General features: G+C 32.1%; 2 protein-coding genes and 7 long non-coding RNA genes across 12 annotated transcripts; 8 read left to right on the forward strand and 1 right to left on the reverse strand.

The window, feature by feature from the left end:
• The first annotated feature begins 762 nt into the window (after positions 1-762).
• On the forward strand, positions 763-1,646 carry LOC132792733 (uncharacterized). Its single transcript, XM_060802188.1, has 2 exons — positions 763-867; positions 936-1,646. The coding sequence occupies exons 1-2, from the start codon at positions 856-858 to the stop codon at positions 1,539-1,541; spliced, it is 618 nt and encodes a 205-aa protein (XP_060658171.1). The 5' UTR covers positions 763-855; the 3' UTR covers positions 1,542-1,646.
• A 649-nt stretch (positions 1,647-2,295) lies between these two features.
• LOC132791307 (uncharacterized) lies at positions 2,296-3,467 on the forward strand. Its single transcript, XR_009632894.1, has 2 exons — positions 2,296-3,246; positions 3,306-3,467. It is a non-coding gene; the product is annotated as an uncharacterized LOC132791307 (long non-coding RNA).
• Positions 3,468-4,073: 606 nt separating this feature from the next.
• Positions 4,074-5,682, forward strand: LOC132793040 (uncharacterized). Of its 2 annotated transcripts, XR_009633067.1 has the most exons (3): positions 4,113-4,210; positions 4,270-4,757; positions 5,225-5,682. It is a non-coding gene; the product is annotated as an uncharacterized LOC132793040 (long non-coding RNA). The 2 variants fall into 2 exon arrangements; XR_009633066.1 differs by lacking the exon at positions 4,270-4,757 and having other exon boundaries at positions 4,074-4,210; positions 5,432-5,682.
• A 389-nt stretch (positions 5,683-6,071) lies between these two features.
• Positions 6,072-6,754, forward strand: LOC132793039 (uncharacterized). Its single transcript, XR_009633065.1, has 3 exons — positions 6,072-6,212; positions 6,272-6,447; positions 6,507-6,754. It is a non-coding gene; the product is annotated as an uncharacterized LOC132793039 (long non-coding RNA).
• Positions 6,755-8,149: 1,395 nt separating this feature from the next.
• LOC132792681 (uncharacterized) lies at positions 8,150-9,940 on the forward strand. 2 transcript variants are annotated; one of them, XR_009633031.1, is made up of 3 exons: positions 8,652-8,757; positions 8,817-9,304; positions 9,773-9,940. It is a non-coding gene; the product is annotated as an uncharacterized LOC132792681 (long non-coding RNA). The 2 variants fall into 2 exon arrangements; XR_009633032.1 differs by lacking the exon at positions 9,773-9,940 and having other exon boundaries at positions 8,150-8,757; positions 8,817-8,978.
• Positions 9,941-9,950: 10 nt separating this feature from the next.
• Positions 9,951-11,069, forward strand: LOC132792679 (uncharacterized). Its single transcript, XR_009633029.1, has 3 exons — positions 9,951-9,968; positions 10,692-10,761; positions 10,821-11,069. It is a non-coding gene; the product is annotated as an uncharacterized LOC132792679 (long non-coding RNA).
• Positions 11,070-11,189: 120 nt separating this feature from the next.
• Positions 11,190-11,561, forward strand: LOC132792680 (uncharacterized). Its single transcript, XR_009633030.1, has 2 exons — positions 11,190-11,316; positions 11,375-11,561. It is a non-coding gene; the product is annotated as an uncharacterized LOC132792680 (long non-coding RNA).
• A 556-nt stretch (positions 11,562-12,117) lies between these two features.
• On the forward strand, positions 12,118-12,423 carry LOC132793304 (uncharacterized). Its single transcript, XR_009633109.1, has 2 exons — positions 12,118-12,183; positions 12,239-12,423. It is a non-coding gene; the product is annotated as an uncharacterized LOC132793304 (long non-coding RNA).
• Positions 12,424-15,662: 3,239 nt separating this feature from the next.
• LOC132793559 (biogenesis of lysosome-related organelles complex 1 subunit 4) lies at positions 15,663-16,587 on the reverse strand. Of its 2 annotated transcripts, XM_060803532.1 has the most exons (4): positions 16,456-16,587; positions 16,312-16,383; positions 15,850-16,257; positions 15,663-15,779 (listed from the first exon to the last, which is right to left on the reverse strand). In XM_060803532.1, the coding sequence occupies exons 1-3, from the start codon at positions 16,516-16,518 to the stop codon at positions 15,895-15,897; spliced, it is 498 nt and encodes a 165-aa protein (XP_060659515.1). In that variant the 5' UTR covers positions 16,519-16,587; the 3' UTR covers positions 15,663-15,779; positions 15,850-15,894. The 2 variants fall into 2 exon arrangements, with proteins under 2 accessions (XP_060659515.1, XP_060659514.1); XM_060803531.1 differs by having other exon boundaries at positions 15,663-16,257.
• Between the last annotated feature and the right edge of the window lie 66 nt (positions 16,588-16,653).

A 16,653-nucleotide genomic window follows, 5' to 3' on the forward strand; every position in this document is an offset into this window, starting at 1 on the left:
CATTAACACATTTTTACCATACAACGCATTTTCTTTCTACATTTATTATGCACACACTGATTGCTCATCGCGCGTTCTACAAAATTTGAATTGATAATTTTGTGGTTTCTGTTGCTATTGTTGTTGTGAGACGCAAACGCTATTAAAATAGAGTTTCGCAATTAATTAATTATACTACATTAAAAATGCAAACTAGTACAATTCCCAGAAAAGTTAAGCTGTAAACCAGAGTGCCGCATTACGTAAAGCCTGCAATTAGTGGCGTACAGTGATTAAGATTTATGTGCATTTCAATTAGCTTTCCTATAACTTTTCATATTTGCACTGATTTTTCTAAACGTGCGCAGATAGTTTTTGTGTGTTGTTCGCATCAATATGCTAAGTAAAGATGACTAATGGTGCCGGCTTCCCGAGACCTAGAGATCAAGTAATATATAGCACAAAGTCAATCTGGCTAGTTGGCCGCCTTGAGCCACATTTGATTCGCACATATCAATAAAAAATTATGCATACTATATATAAACGGGTATAAGTTGGAAAGATGCTGCTGCTGTCTGTCACTGCTTTTGACTTACGGTGATTTTTATTACAGCTTATAATTAGCTCTATCAATGGGAAAAATAAATACTGTGCGAGTCGAGTCAAGTCGAGAAACTCGTCTCTCCGCCATATGTACAATGTAAGGTACGGCAATTATCACCAATTTACGAACTGGTTAACAGCAATCTCAAACATGACAATATAGCGCCCAGCGAGAGATTCGCTATCCCATAAAATGCGCCGAATGCGCGACGATTCCAGCAGTTCATCATCAATATCTAGACCGTTCAGTTCGAGATACTTTTTGCCAGCGAAATGAGAAAATTCGTAAGAGCGCTTGATCCATTCAAATATCGGATATATGTATATTTAGAATACAATTCATTTACTTTTAGCTGATCTTTGTGGCCTTGTGCGTCATTTGCCAAGCCGCTCCCTCAAACATCAAAGGAGAAACTTTGAAATTGCACTTGTCTCGCGAGAAACGCAATGAGGAGCATGGTCATGGTGGTCCCCCTGCCATTAAACCCGATTCAGTGAAGGCTCGCGAGTCACTCCAACATCATGCTGGTCTCCCTATTGCGGAGGAACATGGTCACGGTGGTCCGGCTCCAATTAAACCCCATTCGGTGCTGGCTAGCGAGGGATTGCAGCACAATTCGGAGCATGGCAAACAAATTGCCGAGACTCTAATCGCCCACGAAGCTGGCCACAAACATGCCAAGCGTGACATTCCCGTGCCGACTGAAATCAAGACCACCGCTGCTCCCAAGGAGGATGCGGCCAAAGAGCCCGTTGCACCCATCGAGGCTGTGGCACTCCCCGAGAAGGTTCCCTCAGCCAGTCCGGCTTCAGATGTGGGCAGCACAACCCCTCACGGTCCATTGCGTCATCGTCCAGTGCCAGTTGCTGAGCTGTTCAACAAGGCCAAGCCTGGCAGCTCCGAGGAGGAGAGCAAGGAGAGCGCGGAGAGCAAGGAGAGCAAGGAGACCAAGGCATAAATTGAATCTTGTATTATGTAATCTACGCTTTTTCCCTTCATAAATTTTGAAGTCACGTGATGCGAACGCGAACAAATGCCAAATAAATAACAAAATATTTACAAATCACGAAACTTTGCTTCTTACAAAATAGTATCGCAACCAGATGAAACTGGATGATTGATTATATTTCTGATATCCACTCATTAATACCTCATAAATAATTGCGGTTTCTGACAATTCAATTTGATTTGCGAACAAAAAACCATCACTTTTTGTGAAATAGTTTCTTAAATAATAAGTAGTTCTGTCAGACTCAATTTGTAGAATATATAGAATATATATTTATAATGTTAGTTTATTGCCTTATTTAACTGATGAATTATATAATTCATATAATTCGATTAACTACAGAAAATATGGAATGTGTTAAATTTAAATGAAATGCTAATTTTCCGCATTTCTACAAAAGTCCTATAAAAGGCGACACACCAAAAGCTACTCAATCAATTCTAAAATAATCTGCAAAAATGAAACTTTTGGTAAGTTCTAAAATTTGATTATGTTTATAGTCAATGACAAAGACTTTATTTCGTTACAGGCGTTAGTATTGGGTCTGTGCCTCATTTGTAGCGTTTATTCCGCACCGACGTTCTTTCCCACTACACCCAGATATTGGGGAGGCTAAGTTTTTTCCGACTCCATAAAGTATACATATTATTATAAATATTAGATTAGATATAAATATATATATATATATATATATATATATATATATATATATATATATATGTACATATGATCGGTTGCAATCAAATATATTTGAACATGAATGAGCCCAACCGTGGAAAAGTGGATATTTGGCCTTCTTCTAAATAAAAAATTATTTAAAATATAAACAACTTGTTTTTTGAATATTTTTTCCTTTTATATATAGTAGAAATAATCGATTATCATATTTTTACGAATTTTACAATACCTTAGATTCAGAAGTGTCAAACATGTATCCACTTTTGCTCGCCAATATATGTGTATTATTATAATGTTAGTTTATTTCCTTATTTGCCTAACGAACATTATAATTCCTATAATTTGATTGGCTACAGGAAATTAGTAATGTGTTAAATTTAAATTAAATGCTAATTTCCAGCACTAATACACAAGTTTTATAAAAGGCAACACACTAAAAGTTTCCATCAATTCTAAAATAATTTGCATAAACGAATATATTTAATAATGAAGACTTTATTTCGTTACTAGCGATATTTATGGGACTGTGCCTCATTTGTAGCGTTTATTCCATAAGGACACGCAGTAAATTTAAATTTGGTATATTCTGCTTTTATTAAGAATGGGTAGCGAGTATCGTAAAGTCGAGCACACTCGAATGGAGCTTTCTTACTTGTTTTTATTATGTTATATTAACAAAACCCGTTGGAATAATAACAGCTTCAAATTCCAAATGTAATAGTGTGATTAATAAATTTATTTAAGAAAATCTTCTTAAATAAAGACTACAAATTCGAAATGTAATAGGGCAATCTTGTTATTCAATATATGTGACGAAGTAAATGTTAACCAATTATATAAAAATATATATTCGTTAATGATGTGGTAAATTTAAATTTAATGCTAATTACTAAATTATTGCACAAGTCCTATAAAAGGCAACACACCAAAAGCTTCTCAGTCAATTCTAAAATAATCTGCAGAAATGAAACTCTTGGTAAGTTCTAAAATTTGATTATTTTTACAGTTAATAATAAAGACTTTATTTCGTTACAGGCGTTAGTATTGGGTCTGATTCTCATTTGCGTGACACGCGATCCGTATAATTCAATAGACTTTAAATAATTTAACGTACAAAAAGAATTTGTAAGAAAAGCATTTTTTTCTAATTGCACACTTACACTAAAAGTACGTAATAAACATATATTGGTTTTTAAATCACTTATGAAAATGATGCGATTGGCAGTGCCTAGTAGGCACTGCCTACACAATTTGTCAGACTCATAGATGGAATCTACATTGTAATGTTCGTTTATTTGGTAATTCGACTAACTAGTTTAATATTGACTACAATTAATTGTTATAGAATTTTTCTAGTAACTTAAAAGGCTCGTTAAATTTATTGATAATCATGAATGTTAGATTTAAACAATTATAAAGTATAACTGTCTACAAAATGTAGAAATTGCCTGCTGTAGTCGGGTCTTAGCTGTTTTGGTTGACAATCTGACATATATATTTCGTACTCTATGGTGTATTGATATACCAAGTCTATAAATTTGGTATATTCAAAGCTTTTATTAAGAATGGGTAGCGGGTATCGTAAGGTTGAGCACACTCGTATGGAGCTTTCTTACTTGTTTCTATTATATAAACAAAACCCGTTGGAATAATAAAAGCTTCAAATTCTAAATTTAATAGTGTGATTAACATAATAAATTTATTTAAGAAAATCTTCATAAATAAAGTCTACAAATTAGAAATGTAATAGGGCTATCTTGTTATGCAATATATGTGACGAAGTAAATGTTAACCAATTATATAAAAATATATATTCGTTAATGATGTGGTAAATTTAAATTTAATGCTAATTACTAAATTATTGCACAAGTCCTATAAAAGGCAACACACCAAAAGCTTCTCAGTCAATTCTAAAATAATCTGCAGAAATGAAACTCTTGGTAAGTTCTAAAATTTGATTATTTTTACAGTTAATAATAAAGACTTTATTTCGTTACAGGCGTTAGTATTGGGTCTGATTCTCATTTGCGTGACACGCGATCCGTATAATTCAATAGACTTTAAATAATTTAACGTACAAAAAGAATTTGTAAGAAAAGCATTTTTTTCTAATTGCACACTTACACTAAAAGTACGTAATAAACATATATTGGTTTTTAAATCACTTATGAAAATGATGCGATTGGCAGTGCCTAGTAGGCACTGCCTACACAATTTGTCAGACTCATAGATGGAATCTACATTGTAATGTTCGTTTATTTGGTAATTCGACTAACTAGTTTAATATTCACTACAATTAATTGTTATAGAATTTTTCTAGTAACTTAAAAGGCTTGTTAAATTTATTGATAATCATGAATGTTAGATTTAAACAATTATAAAGTATAACTGTCTACAAAATGTAGAAATTTTTTTTGCATCTTGAAAGATTATTTAACTAGAATACACCAAGATGAAGGTCTTTACAGCCATTGCTTTACCAACAGTGTTAGTATTAATTTTAAATATAGCTAAACTTTTAAAATAATAAATAAAAATAACGAAATAAGCTATAATAAACAATAAAAACTTATTTTCGATCCTCAACTCGAGTTTTTCAACCATATCTTTAAGCCGCGAATACGAAGAGAATTTCGTACGGATTCTTTTAAAATTGATTGGGCGATTTTTAATTGACGAAAAACTGCCGAAATGTTTAGTGAAATTTTTATTTCAATTGTATTTGTATTTTTAATTATATGTTTCACAACATACCCAAATTTCATTAATTTACCCCAATTCCTTCTGGTCTAAAAAATATCGCCAACAAGCTCTTCAAAAACAAGATTTACAGTGGTTGTTACTCCTATTACTTAACTCATACGATCGGATAGTAAAGTTTGAAATTATTCAAGCAACTATTATTATGAGGTGATCAACAGTTGGAACTGAATCCTTTTCGTTTCTGTATTTAGCCATTCCAGTGCGTTTACAATCGATTTATATTTATTTGAAGTGGTAAATCGATTAGATCAATATACAGGAAATACGGAATGTGTTAAATTTAAATTAAATGCTAATTTTCCGCATTTCTACAAAAGTCCTATAAAAGGCGACACACAATAAGGGTTCCAATCAATTCTAAAATAATTTGCAGAAATGAAACTCTTGGTAAGTTCCAGGCGTTAGTATTGGGTCTGTGCCTCATTTGCAGCGTTTATTCCGCACCGCAGTTTTGGGAGGTGTTTCCCAATACACTCGGACGCTAAGTTTTTTCCGACTCCATATAGTATACATGTTACTATGCATAAATGATCGGTTGCAATCAAATATAATATATTTGAACATGAATGAGCCCAACCGTGGAAAAGTGGATATTTGGCCTTCTTCTAAATTAAATATTATTTAAAATATAAACAACTTGTTTTTTGAATATTTTTTCCTTTTATATATAGTAGAAATAATTGATTATCATATTTTTACGAATTTTACAATACCTTACAGTCAGAAGTGTCATGTATCCACTTTTGCTCGACAATATATATTATTATAATGTTTAAATTTGGTATATTCTGCTTTTATTAAGAATGGATAGCGAGTATCGTAATGTCGAGCACACGCGAATGGAGCTTTCTTACTTGTTTTATTATATTAATAAAACCCGTTGGAATAATAAAAGCTTAAAATTCAAAATTCCAAATTGAATAGTGTGTTTAATAAATGTATTTAAGAAAATCTTCTTAAATAAAGTCTACAAATTCGATATGTAATAGGGCAATCTTGTTATGCAATATATGTGACGAAGTAAATGTTAACCAATTATATAAAAATATATATTCGTTAATGATGTGGTAAATTTAAATTTAATGCTAATTACTACATTATTACACAAGTCCTATAAAAGGCAACACACCAAAAGCTTCTCAGTCAATTCTAAAATAATCAGCAGAAATGAAACTCTTGGTAAGTTCTAAAATTTAATTATTTTTATAGTTAATAACAAAGGCTTTTTTTCGTTACAGGCGTTAGCATTGAGTCTGTGCCTCATCTGCAGCGTTTATTCCGCACCGCAAGGCAGATATGATCCACCGCCGATCAACCCCGATGATAGAATCTGGCCTCCACCTGACCTGATCGATCCCGAATTTGGACGCGGGAGGTGAATTCACTAAAATAATCTGCAGAAATGAAACTCTTCGTAAGTTCTAAAATTTGATTATTTTTACAGTTAATAATAAAGACTTTTTTTCGTTACAGGCGTTAGTATTGGGTCTATGCCTCATCTGCAGCGTTTATTCCGCACCGCAAGGCAGATATGATCCACCGCCGATCAACCCCGATAATAGAATCTGGCCTCCACCTGACCTGATCGATCCCGAATATGGACCACCCTGGACGTGAAGTGAAGTTGCTTCATAACTTAAATTACGAAACTAATTTGATAAAAGAGCTGTTATTTTGTATACTTAAAGTGCGTAATAAACATACATATGTTAGTTTTGTAATCACTAATGGATTTAATGTGCTGGCATCAGCTGTGCAAAAAAAAATTGTCAGACTTATAGGGTGACATTGTATTATAATGTTTGTTTATTATATTATTCACTACAATTAATAGTTATTTTTCAAGTAACTTAAAAGTATTGTTAAATTTATTGATAATCTTAGTAAGTTTCTGTTTTAATAATTTATATATTTAATATCAAACTTATTTCATAAAAGGTAATTTTTGTGACTCTATGCGCCATTTGCAGCGTTTATTCTAAAACGCCAACTAAGCCTCATTCTGTGATAGCGAGAGAAGGTATTGTTCATAGTCCTTCAAAACTGACCAAGAAAGGAGCCTAGTTTAACCGATTTATTCCTTGAATGAATGCCAATAAACTGAAAATGTAAATGAGAAAAAAATGCACTTCCTGTTCATTTTTAAACTGGTACAAATTAAAGTCACTTTTGCCATCGGATAATAAAGTTTGAAATTATTCAAGCAAGTAATATTATGAGGGCGAAACAGCTGGAAATGAATCGGTTTCGATTCTGTATTTTACCATTCCAGTATGCTTAGCTCTTTCATGACCAAATTAAAATGGGGACACATAGAAAATATTATTTCCATAAATGATTAAAAGGAGCCGTAAATATCTTTCATTCTGATCTTCGATACTCTAATTCTTTTGGTATGTCCTTTTAGGCAACATTTGTCCATCCATATATAAATAAGAACGAAAATGTAAATGTTAAATGTAAAGTCAATGTTGCGTATATGCAACGGCGGGCATGAGAGGGTTAAAATCGATATACATATATTTATATATTAATTTACATTTTGATGTGTTAAATTGATTAACACAATATACAGGAAAGGATTACAGCATTTTTGGTCGAAAAACTGCACACATTTTTAGTGAAATTTTGACATTTTTGTTCAAGAGATCATTCTAGATATAACGATTAGATAAAGACATTTTTTCCGCCCTGTAGGTTCAAATTTACATCACTTGTGCTACATGCCACGGAGGCGTGAAACAGTGAAACATCGTTTATTTTTTTATATGAAAAAAATGTATTTGTACTTTTAAATAAAATCAAAAAGCACATCAAAAACAAGGTGTTACTCCTATTGCTTAACTCATACGATCGGTCGATCAAGCAACTAATATTATGAGGTGATCAACCGTTCCAGTGTGTTTACAATCGATTTATATTTATTTGTAGTGGTAAATCGATTAGATCAATATACAGGAGATACGAAATGTGTCGAATTTTTTTCTAATTGCACACTTACACTAAAAGTACGTAATAAACATACATATATTGGTTTTTAAATCACTTACGAAGATGATGTGCTGTATGTTAATGTTCGTTTATTTGGTAATTTGACTAACTAGTTTAATATTCACTACAATTAATTGTTATAGAATTTTTCTAGTAACTTAAAAGGCTCGTTAAATTTATTGATAATCATGAATGTTAGATTTAAACAATTATAAAGTATAACTGTCTACAAAATGTAGAAATTGCCTGCTGTAGTCGGGTCTTAGCTGTTTTGGTTGACAATCTGACATATATATTTCGTACTCTATGGTGTATTGATATACCAAGTCTATAAATTTGGTATATTCAAAGCTTTTATTAAGAATGGGTAGCGGGTATCGTAAGGTTGAGCACACTCGTATGGAGCTTTCTTACTTGTTTCTATTATATAAACAAAACCCGTTGGAATAATAAAAGCTTCAAATTCCAAATGTAATAGTGTGATTAATAAATTTATTTAAGAAAATCTTCTTAAATAAAGACTACAAATTCGAAATGTAATAGGGCAATCTTGTTATTCAATATATGTGACGAAGTAAATGTTAACCAATTATATAAAAATATATATTCGTTAATGATGTGGTAAATTTAAATTTAATGCTAATTACTAAATTATTGCACAAGTCCTATAAAAGGCAACACACCAAAAGCTTCTCAGTCAATTCTAAAATAATCAGCAGAAATGAAACTCTTGGTAAGTTCTAAAATTTGATTATTTTTACAGTTAATAATAAAGACTTTATTTCGTTACAGGCGTTAGTATTGGGTCTGATTCTCATTTGCGTGACACGCGATCCGTATAATTCAATAGACTTTAAATAATTTAACGTACAAAATGAATTTGTAAGAAAAGCATTTTTTTCTAATTGCACACTTACACTAAAAGTACGTAATAAACATATATTGGTTTTTAAATCACTTATGAAAATGATGCGATTGGCAGTGCCTAGTAGGCACTGCCTACACAATTTGTCAGACTCATAGATGGAATCTACATTGTAATGTTCGTTTATTTGGTAATTCGACTAACTAGTTTAATATTGACTACAATTAATTGTTATAGAATTTTTCTAGTAACTTAAAAGGCTCGTTAAATTTATTGATAATCATGAATGTTAGATTTAAACAATTATAAAGTATAACTGTCTACAAAATGTAGAAATTTTTTTTGCATCTTGAAAGATTATTTAACTAGAATACACCAAGATGAAGGTCTTTACAGCCATTGCTTTACCAACAGTGTTAGTATTTATTTTAAATATAGCTAAACTTTTAAAATAATAAATAAAAATAAAGAAATAAGCTATAATAAACAATAAAAACTTATTTTCGATCCTCAACTCGAGTTTTTCAACCATATCTTTAAGCCGCGAATACGAAGAGAATTTCGTACGGATTCTTTTAAAATTGATTGGGCGATTTTTAATTGACGAAAAACTGCCGAAATGTTTAGTGAAATTTTTATTTCAATTGTATTTGTATTTTTAATTATATGTTTCACAACATACCCAAATTTCATTAATTTACCCCAATTCCTTCTGGTCTAAAAAAATATCGCCAACAAGCTCTTCAAAAACAAGATTTACAGTGGTTGTTACTCCTATTACTTAACTCATACGATCGGATAGTAAAGTTTGAAATTATTCAAGCAACTAATATTATGAGGTGATCAACAGTTGGAACTGAATCCTTTTCGTTTCTGTATTTAGCCATTCCAGTGCGTTTACAATCGATTTATATTTATTTGAAGTGGTAAATCGATTAGATCAATATACAGGAAATACGGAATGTGTTAAATTTAAATTAAATGCTAATTTTCCGCATTTCTACAAAAGTCCTATAAAAGGCGACACACAATAAGGGTTCCAATCAATTCTAAAATAATTTGCAGAAATGAAACTCTTGGTAAGTTCCAGGCGTTAGTATTGGGTCTGTGCCTCATTTGCAGCGTTTATTCCGCACCGCAGTTTTGGGAGGTGTTTCCCAATACACTCGGACGCTAAGTTTTTTTCCGACTCCATATAGTATACATGTTACTATGCATAAATGATCGGTTGCAATCAAATATAATATATTTGAACATGAATGAGCCCAACCGTGGAAAAGTGGATATTTGGCCTTCTTCTAAATTAAATATTATTTAAAATATAAACAACTTGTTTTTTGAATATTTTTCCTTTTATATATAGTAGAAATAATTGATTATCATATTTTTACGAATTTTACAATACCTTACAGTCAGAAGTGTCATGTATCCACTTTTGCTCGACAATATATATTATTATAATGTTTAAATTTGGTATATTCTGCTTTTATTAAGAATGGATAGCGAGTATCGTAATGTCGAGCACACGCGAATGGAGCTTTCTTACTTGTTTTTATTATATTAATAAAACCCGTTGGAATAATAAAAGCTTAAAATTCAAAATTCCAAATTGAATAGTGTGTTTAATAAATGTATTTAAGAAAATCTTCTTAAATAAAGTCTACAAATTCGATATGTAATAGGGCAATCTTGTTATGCAATATATGTGACGAAGTAAATGTTAACCAATTATATAAAAATATATATTCGTTAATGATGTGGTAAATTTAAATTTAATGCTAATTACTACATTATTACACAAGTCCTATAAAAGGCAACACACCAAAAGCTTCTCAGTCAATTCTAAAATAATCAGCAGAAATGAAACTCTTGGTAAGTTCTAAAATTTAATTATTTTTATAGTTAATAACAAAGGCTTTTTTTCGTTACAGGCGTTAGCATTGAGTCTGTGCCTCATCTGCAGCGTTTATTCCGCACCGCAAGGCAGATATGATCCACCGCCGATCAACCCCGATGATAGAATCTGGCCTCCACCTGACCTGATCGATCCCGAATTTGGACGCGGGAGGTGAAGTGAAGTTGCTTCATAACTTAAAGTACGAAACTAATTTGATAAAAGAGCTGTTATTTTGTATACTTAAAGTGCGTAATAAACATACATACAAATGTTAGTTTTGTAATCACTTATGGATATAATGTGCTGACTTTGGCATCAGCCGTGCAAAAAAAAAGAATGGTCAGACTTATAGAAAAAATGAAATGATGAATTTTATAATTCATATAATTCGATTAACTACAGGAAATACGTAATGTGTTAAATTTAAATTAAATGCTAATTTTCCGCATTTCTACAAAAGTCCTATAAAAGGCGACACACAATAAGGGTTCCAATCAATTCTAAAATAATTTGCAGAAATGAAACTCTTGGTAAGTTCCAAAATTAGATTATTTTTTAGTTAATAACGAAGACTTTATTTCGACACAGGCGTTAGTAATGGGTTTGTGCCTCATTTGCAGTGTTTATTCTAAAGCGTCACGCAAGCCGTGGGATCCACCATATCCTTCGGGTAAATAATTTAACGTACGAAATGTATTTGTTAGAAGAGCATTTTTTTCTAATTGTACACTTACACTAAAAGTACGTAATAAATATACATATATTGGTTTTTAAATCACTTACGAAGATGATGTGCTGACGCTGGCATCGGCGGTGCCAAAGTATTCGTCAGACTATAGCTGGAATATACATTGTATTATAATGTTCGTTTATTTGGTAATTTCGGTAAATTAATTGATAATCATGGATGTAAGATTTAAACAATTATATATATAGTATACCCGCAAAAAGTAGAAAGGTATTATAACTTTCTTCAAAATGTAGAAATTTCCTGCTGTAGAGTCGGGTCTTAGCTGTTTTGGTTGATAATCTAACATATGTATTTCGTACTCTATGGTGTATTGATATACCAAGTCTATGCTTCGTTATATATTAAAATTTCAGTATATAAATTTTGTATAATTTTTGTGCTTTTATTAAGAATGGGTACCGGGTATCGAAAAGTCAAGCAGACTCGAATGGAGCTTTTATAATTTTAGTAATAGGGCGATCTTGTTATGCAATATATGTAAACTGAAATGAAGAGTAAATGTTTACTAATTTTATAATAATGTATAATCGTTTATGATGTGGTAAATTAAAATTAAATGCTAATTACTACATTATTACACAAGTCCTATAAAAGGCAACACACCAAACGCGTTTCCATCAAGGAATTTGCAGAAATGAAACTCTTAGTAAGTTCCAAGTTTAATAATTTATCTATTTTATATCAAACTTATTTCATTAAAGGCAATTTTTGTGACTTTGTGCGCCATTTGCAGCGTTTATTCTAAAACGCCAACTAAGCCTCATTCTGTGATAGCGAGAGAAGGTATTGTTCATAGTCCTTCAAAACTGACCAAGAAAGGAGCCTAGTTTAACCGATTTATTTCTTGAATGAATGCCAATAAACTGAAAATGTAAATAAGAAAAAACTGCATTTCCTGTTCATTCTTAAACAGGTACAAATTAAAGTAACTCTTGCCATCGGATAATAAAGTTTGAAATTATTCAAGCAAGTAATATTATGAGGGCGAAACAGCTGGAAATGAATCGGTTTCGATTCTGTATTTTACCATTCCAGTATGCTTAGCTCTTTCATGACCAAATTAAAATGGGGACACATAGAAAATATTATTTCCATAAATGATTAAAAGGAGCCGTAAATATCTTTCATTCTGATCTTCGATACTCTAATTCTTTTGGTATGTCCTTTTAGGCAACATTTGTCCATCCATATATATAAATAAGAACGAAAATGTAAATGTTAAATGTAAAGTCAATGTTGCGTATATGCAACGGCGGGCATGAGAGGGTTAAAATCGATATACATATATGTCGGAGTCTGTTCTACCGAAGTCTGTTTACTCATTATCGCGAAGCGAGTTTCGATGCTTTCACAGGCGAATTCTAGAGCACACTGCCCGCTCGATCCTTTTACTGTCTACGCCATAGCCATCGAACCACACTCGGCGACAGCGTCTCAACGCTGTCGCCCCGCAATAACTGTACTTGGCAAAGCGACAAAATGCGGACAACCGACAAAGCGCAAATGAAGAATGATGCAATCTAACATGCACACTCTTTATTACGCATTGACAATGTGCCGAAACGCACAAGCAACTACGCATTGCCAAAATGCCAAAGTGCACCTACAACTACGCAGCAATGTGCCGAGACGCACGCACAGCTGCGCAGTGACGTCAGTGTGTCGAATCTGCATTACTTACTCTCCGACATATATTTATATATTAATTTACATTTTGATGTGTTAAATTGATTAACACAATATACAGGAAAGGATTACAGCATTTTTGGTCGAAAAACTGCACACATTTTTAGTGAAATTTTGACATTTTTGTTCAAGAGATCATTCTAGATATAACGATTAGATAAAGACATTTTTTCCGCCCTGTAGGTTCAAATTTACATCACTTGTGCTACATGCCACGGAGGCGTGAAACAGTGAAACATCGTTTATTTTTTTATATGAAAAAAAATGTATTTGTACTTTTAAATAAAATCAAAAAGCACATCAAAAACAAGGTGTTACTCCTATTGCTTAACTCATACGATCGGTCGATCAAGCAACTAATATTATGAGGTGATCAACCGTTCCAGTGTGTTTACAATCGATTTATATTTATTTGTAGTGGTAAATCGATTAGATCAATATACAGGAGATACGAAATGTGTCGAATTTTTTTCTAATTGCACACTTACACTAAAAGTACGTAATAAACATACATATATTGGTTTTTAAATCACTTACGAAGATGATGTGCTGTATGTTAATGTTCGTTTATTTGGTAATTTGACTAACTAGTTTAATATTCACTACAATTAATTGTTATAGAATTTTTCTAGTAACTTAAAAGGCTCGTTAAATTTATTGATAATCATGAATGTTAGATTTAAACAATTATAAAGTATAACTGTCTACAAAATGTAGAAATTGCCTGCTGTAGTCGGGTCTTAGCTGTTTTGGTTGACAATCTGACATATATATTTCGTACTCTATGGTGTATTGATATACCAAGTCTATAAATTTGGTATATTCAAAGCTTTTATTAAGAATGGGTAGCGGGTATCGTAAGGTCGAGCACACTCGTATGGAGCTTTCTTACTTGTTTCTATTATATAAACAAAACCCGTTGGAATAATAAAAGCTTCAAATTCCAAATGTAATAGTGTGATTAATAAATTTATTTAAGAAAATCTTCTTAAATAAAGACTACAAATTCGAAATGTAATAGGGCAATCTTGTTATTCAATATATGTGACGAAGTAAATGTTAACCAATTATATAAAAATATATATTCGTTAATGATGTGGTAAATTTAAATTTAATGCTAATTACTAAATTATTGCACAAGTCCTATAAAAGGCAACACACCAAAAGCTTCTCAGTCAATTCTAAAATAATCTGCAGAAATGAAACTCTTGGTAAGTTCTAAAATTTGATTATTTTTACAGTTAATAATAAAGACTTTATTTCGTTACAGGCGTTAGTATTGGGTCTGATTCTCATTTGCGTGCCACGCGATCCGTATAATTCAATAGACTTTAAATAATTTAACGTACAAAATGAATTTGTAAGAAAAGCATTTTTTTCTAATTGCACACTTACACTAAAAGTACGTAATAAACAAATATTGGTTTTTAAATCACTTATGAAAATGATGCGATTGGCAGTGCCTAGTAGGCACTGCCTACACAATTTGTCAGACTCATAGATGGAATCTACATTGTAATGTTCGTTTATTTGGTAATTCGACTAACTAGTTTAATATTGACTACAATTAATTGTTATAGAATTTTTCTAGTAACTTAAAAGGCTCGTTAAATTTATTGATAATCATGAATGTTAGATTTAAACAATTATAAAGTATAACTGTCTACAAAATGTAGAAATTTTTTTTGCATCTTGAAAGATTATTTAACTAAAATACACCAAGATTAAGGTCTTTACAGCCATTGCTTTACCAACAGTGTTAGTATTAATTTTAAATATAGCTAAACTCTTAAAATAATAAATAAAAATAAAGAAATAAGCTATAATAAACAATAAAAACTTATTTTCGATCCTCAACTCGAGTTTTTCAACCATATCTTTAAGCCGCGAATACGAAGAGAATTTCGTACGGATTCTTTTAAAATTGATTGGGCGATTTTTAATTGACGAAAAACTGCCGAAATGTTTAGTGAAATTTTTATTTCAATTGTATTTGTATTTTTAATTATATGTTTCACAACATACCCAAATTTCATTAATTTACCCCAATTCCTTCTGGTCTAAAAAATATCGCCAACAAGCTCTTCAAAAACAAGATTTACAGTGGTTGTTACTCCTATTACTTAACTCATACGATCGGATAGTAAAGTTTGAAATTATTCAAGCAACTAATATTATGAGGTGATCAACAGTTGGAACTGAATCCTTTTCGTTTCTGTATTTAGCCATTCCAGTGCGTTTACAATCGATTTATATTTATTTGAAGTGGTAAATCGATTAGATCAATATACAGGAAATACGTAATGTGTTAAATTTAAATTAAATGCTAATTTTCCGCATTTCTACAAAAGTCCTATAAAAGGCGACACACAATAAGGGTTCCAATCAATTCTAAAATCATTTGCAAAAATGAAACTCTTGGTGAGTTCCAAAATTAGATTATTTTTATAATTAATAACGAAGACTTTATTTCGACACAGGCGTTAGTAATGGGTTTGTGCCTCATTTGCAGTGTTTATTCTAAAGCGTCACGCAAGCCGTGGGATCCACCATATCCTTCGGGTAAATAATTTAACGTACGAAATATATTTGTTAGAAGAGCATTTTTTTCTAATTGTACACTTACACTAAAAGTACGTAATAAACATACATATATTGGCTTTGAAATCACTTATGAAGATGATGTGCTGACGCTGGCATCGGCTGTGCCAAAGTATTCGTCAGACTTATAGATGGGAACCGCTTGAAATTCGCCATCAATCAGATTACTGGATGGCTGTGCTCCCAGCGTATCTGCAGCGGATAATTTGGCTTTCAGTGGCTTGAGCAGCAGACCCTTTAGACTGTATTCGGTGACATTGAGCTCCCGCTCAGCAACATCAACTGAGCTCTCGACTTCGTTGAGATTCTCGTTAACTTTGGCCACAAATCGTTCCAATTTGTCGATGCGATTGCGCAGCTCGCCAAAGTTATCGCTGAAGTTAAGAATGCTACTCACATGATTGGCCATAATGCTGTTGGATTCCGCTCGCACCTAGAAAATGCCACATATCAAACTGATTCTTAGCATCGATTACCAATCACTTACCGAAGCCAAAACAGTTTCGAACTCGTCTAGTCGGGCGAGCATGTCTTCGATGTTGTTGCACAGTGGGTTAACCTGAAGAGGGGTGAGTGCGGAAGAGGGATAATTATAAGGTGAAAGCATAGATGTCTCAAGTTATATACTCACTTCTCTATCCAAATCGGCAGTTTGTATGATTCTCGCATAATCTTTGGCACTCTGCTCAACCATTTTCACACATCAGCTGACGACACAGAGCAAACGAAAACAACAAAACAGTAAAATCAACAAGCTGCAGACGCTGAAATCGATAAGCGCTTATCGATAACGCGGCCAGTGTTGCTCATTGGGATAGTTTTTCTTAGC

This window comes from Drosophila nasuta, chromosome 3 (assembly GCF_023558535.2).
Source record: "Drosophila nasuta strain 15112-1781.00 chromosome 3, ASM2355853v1, whole genome shotgun sequence".
In the NCBI taxonomy this organism is placed as follows: domain Eukaryota; kingdom Metazoa; phylum Arthropoda; class Insecta; order Diptera; family Drosophilidae; genus Drosophila; species Drosophila nasuta.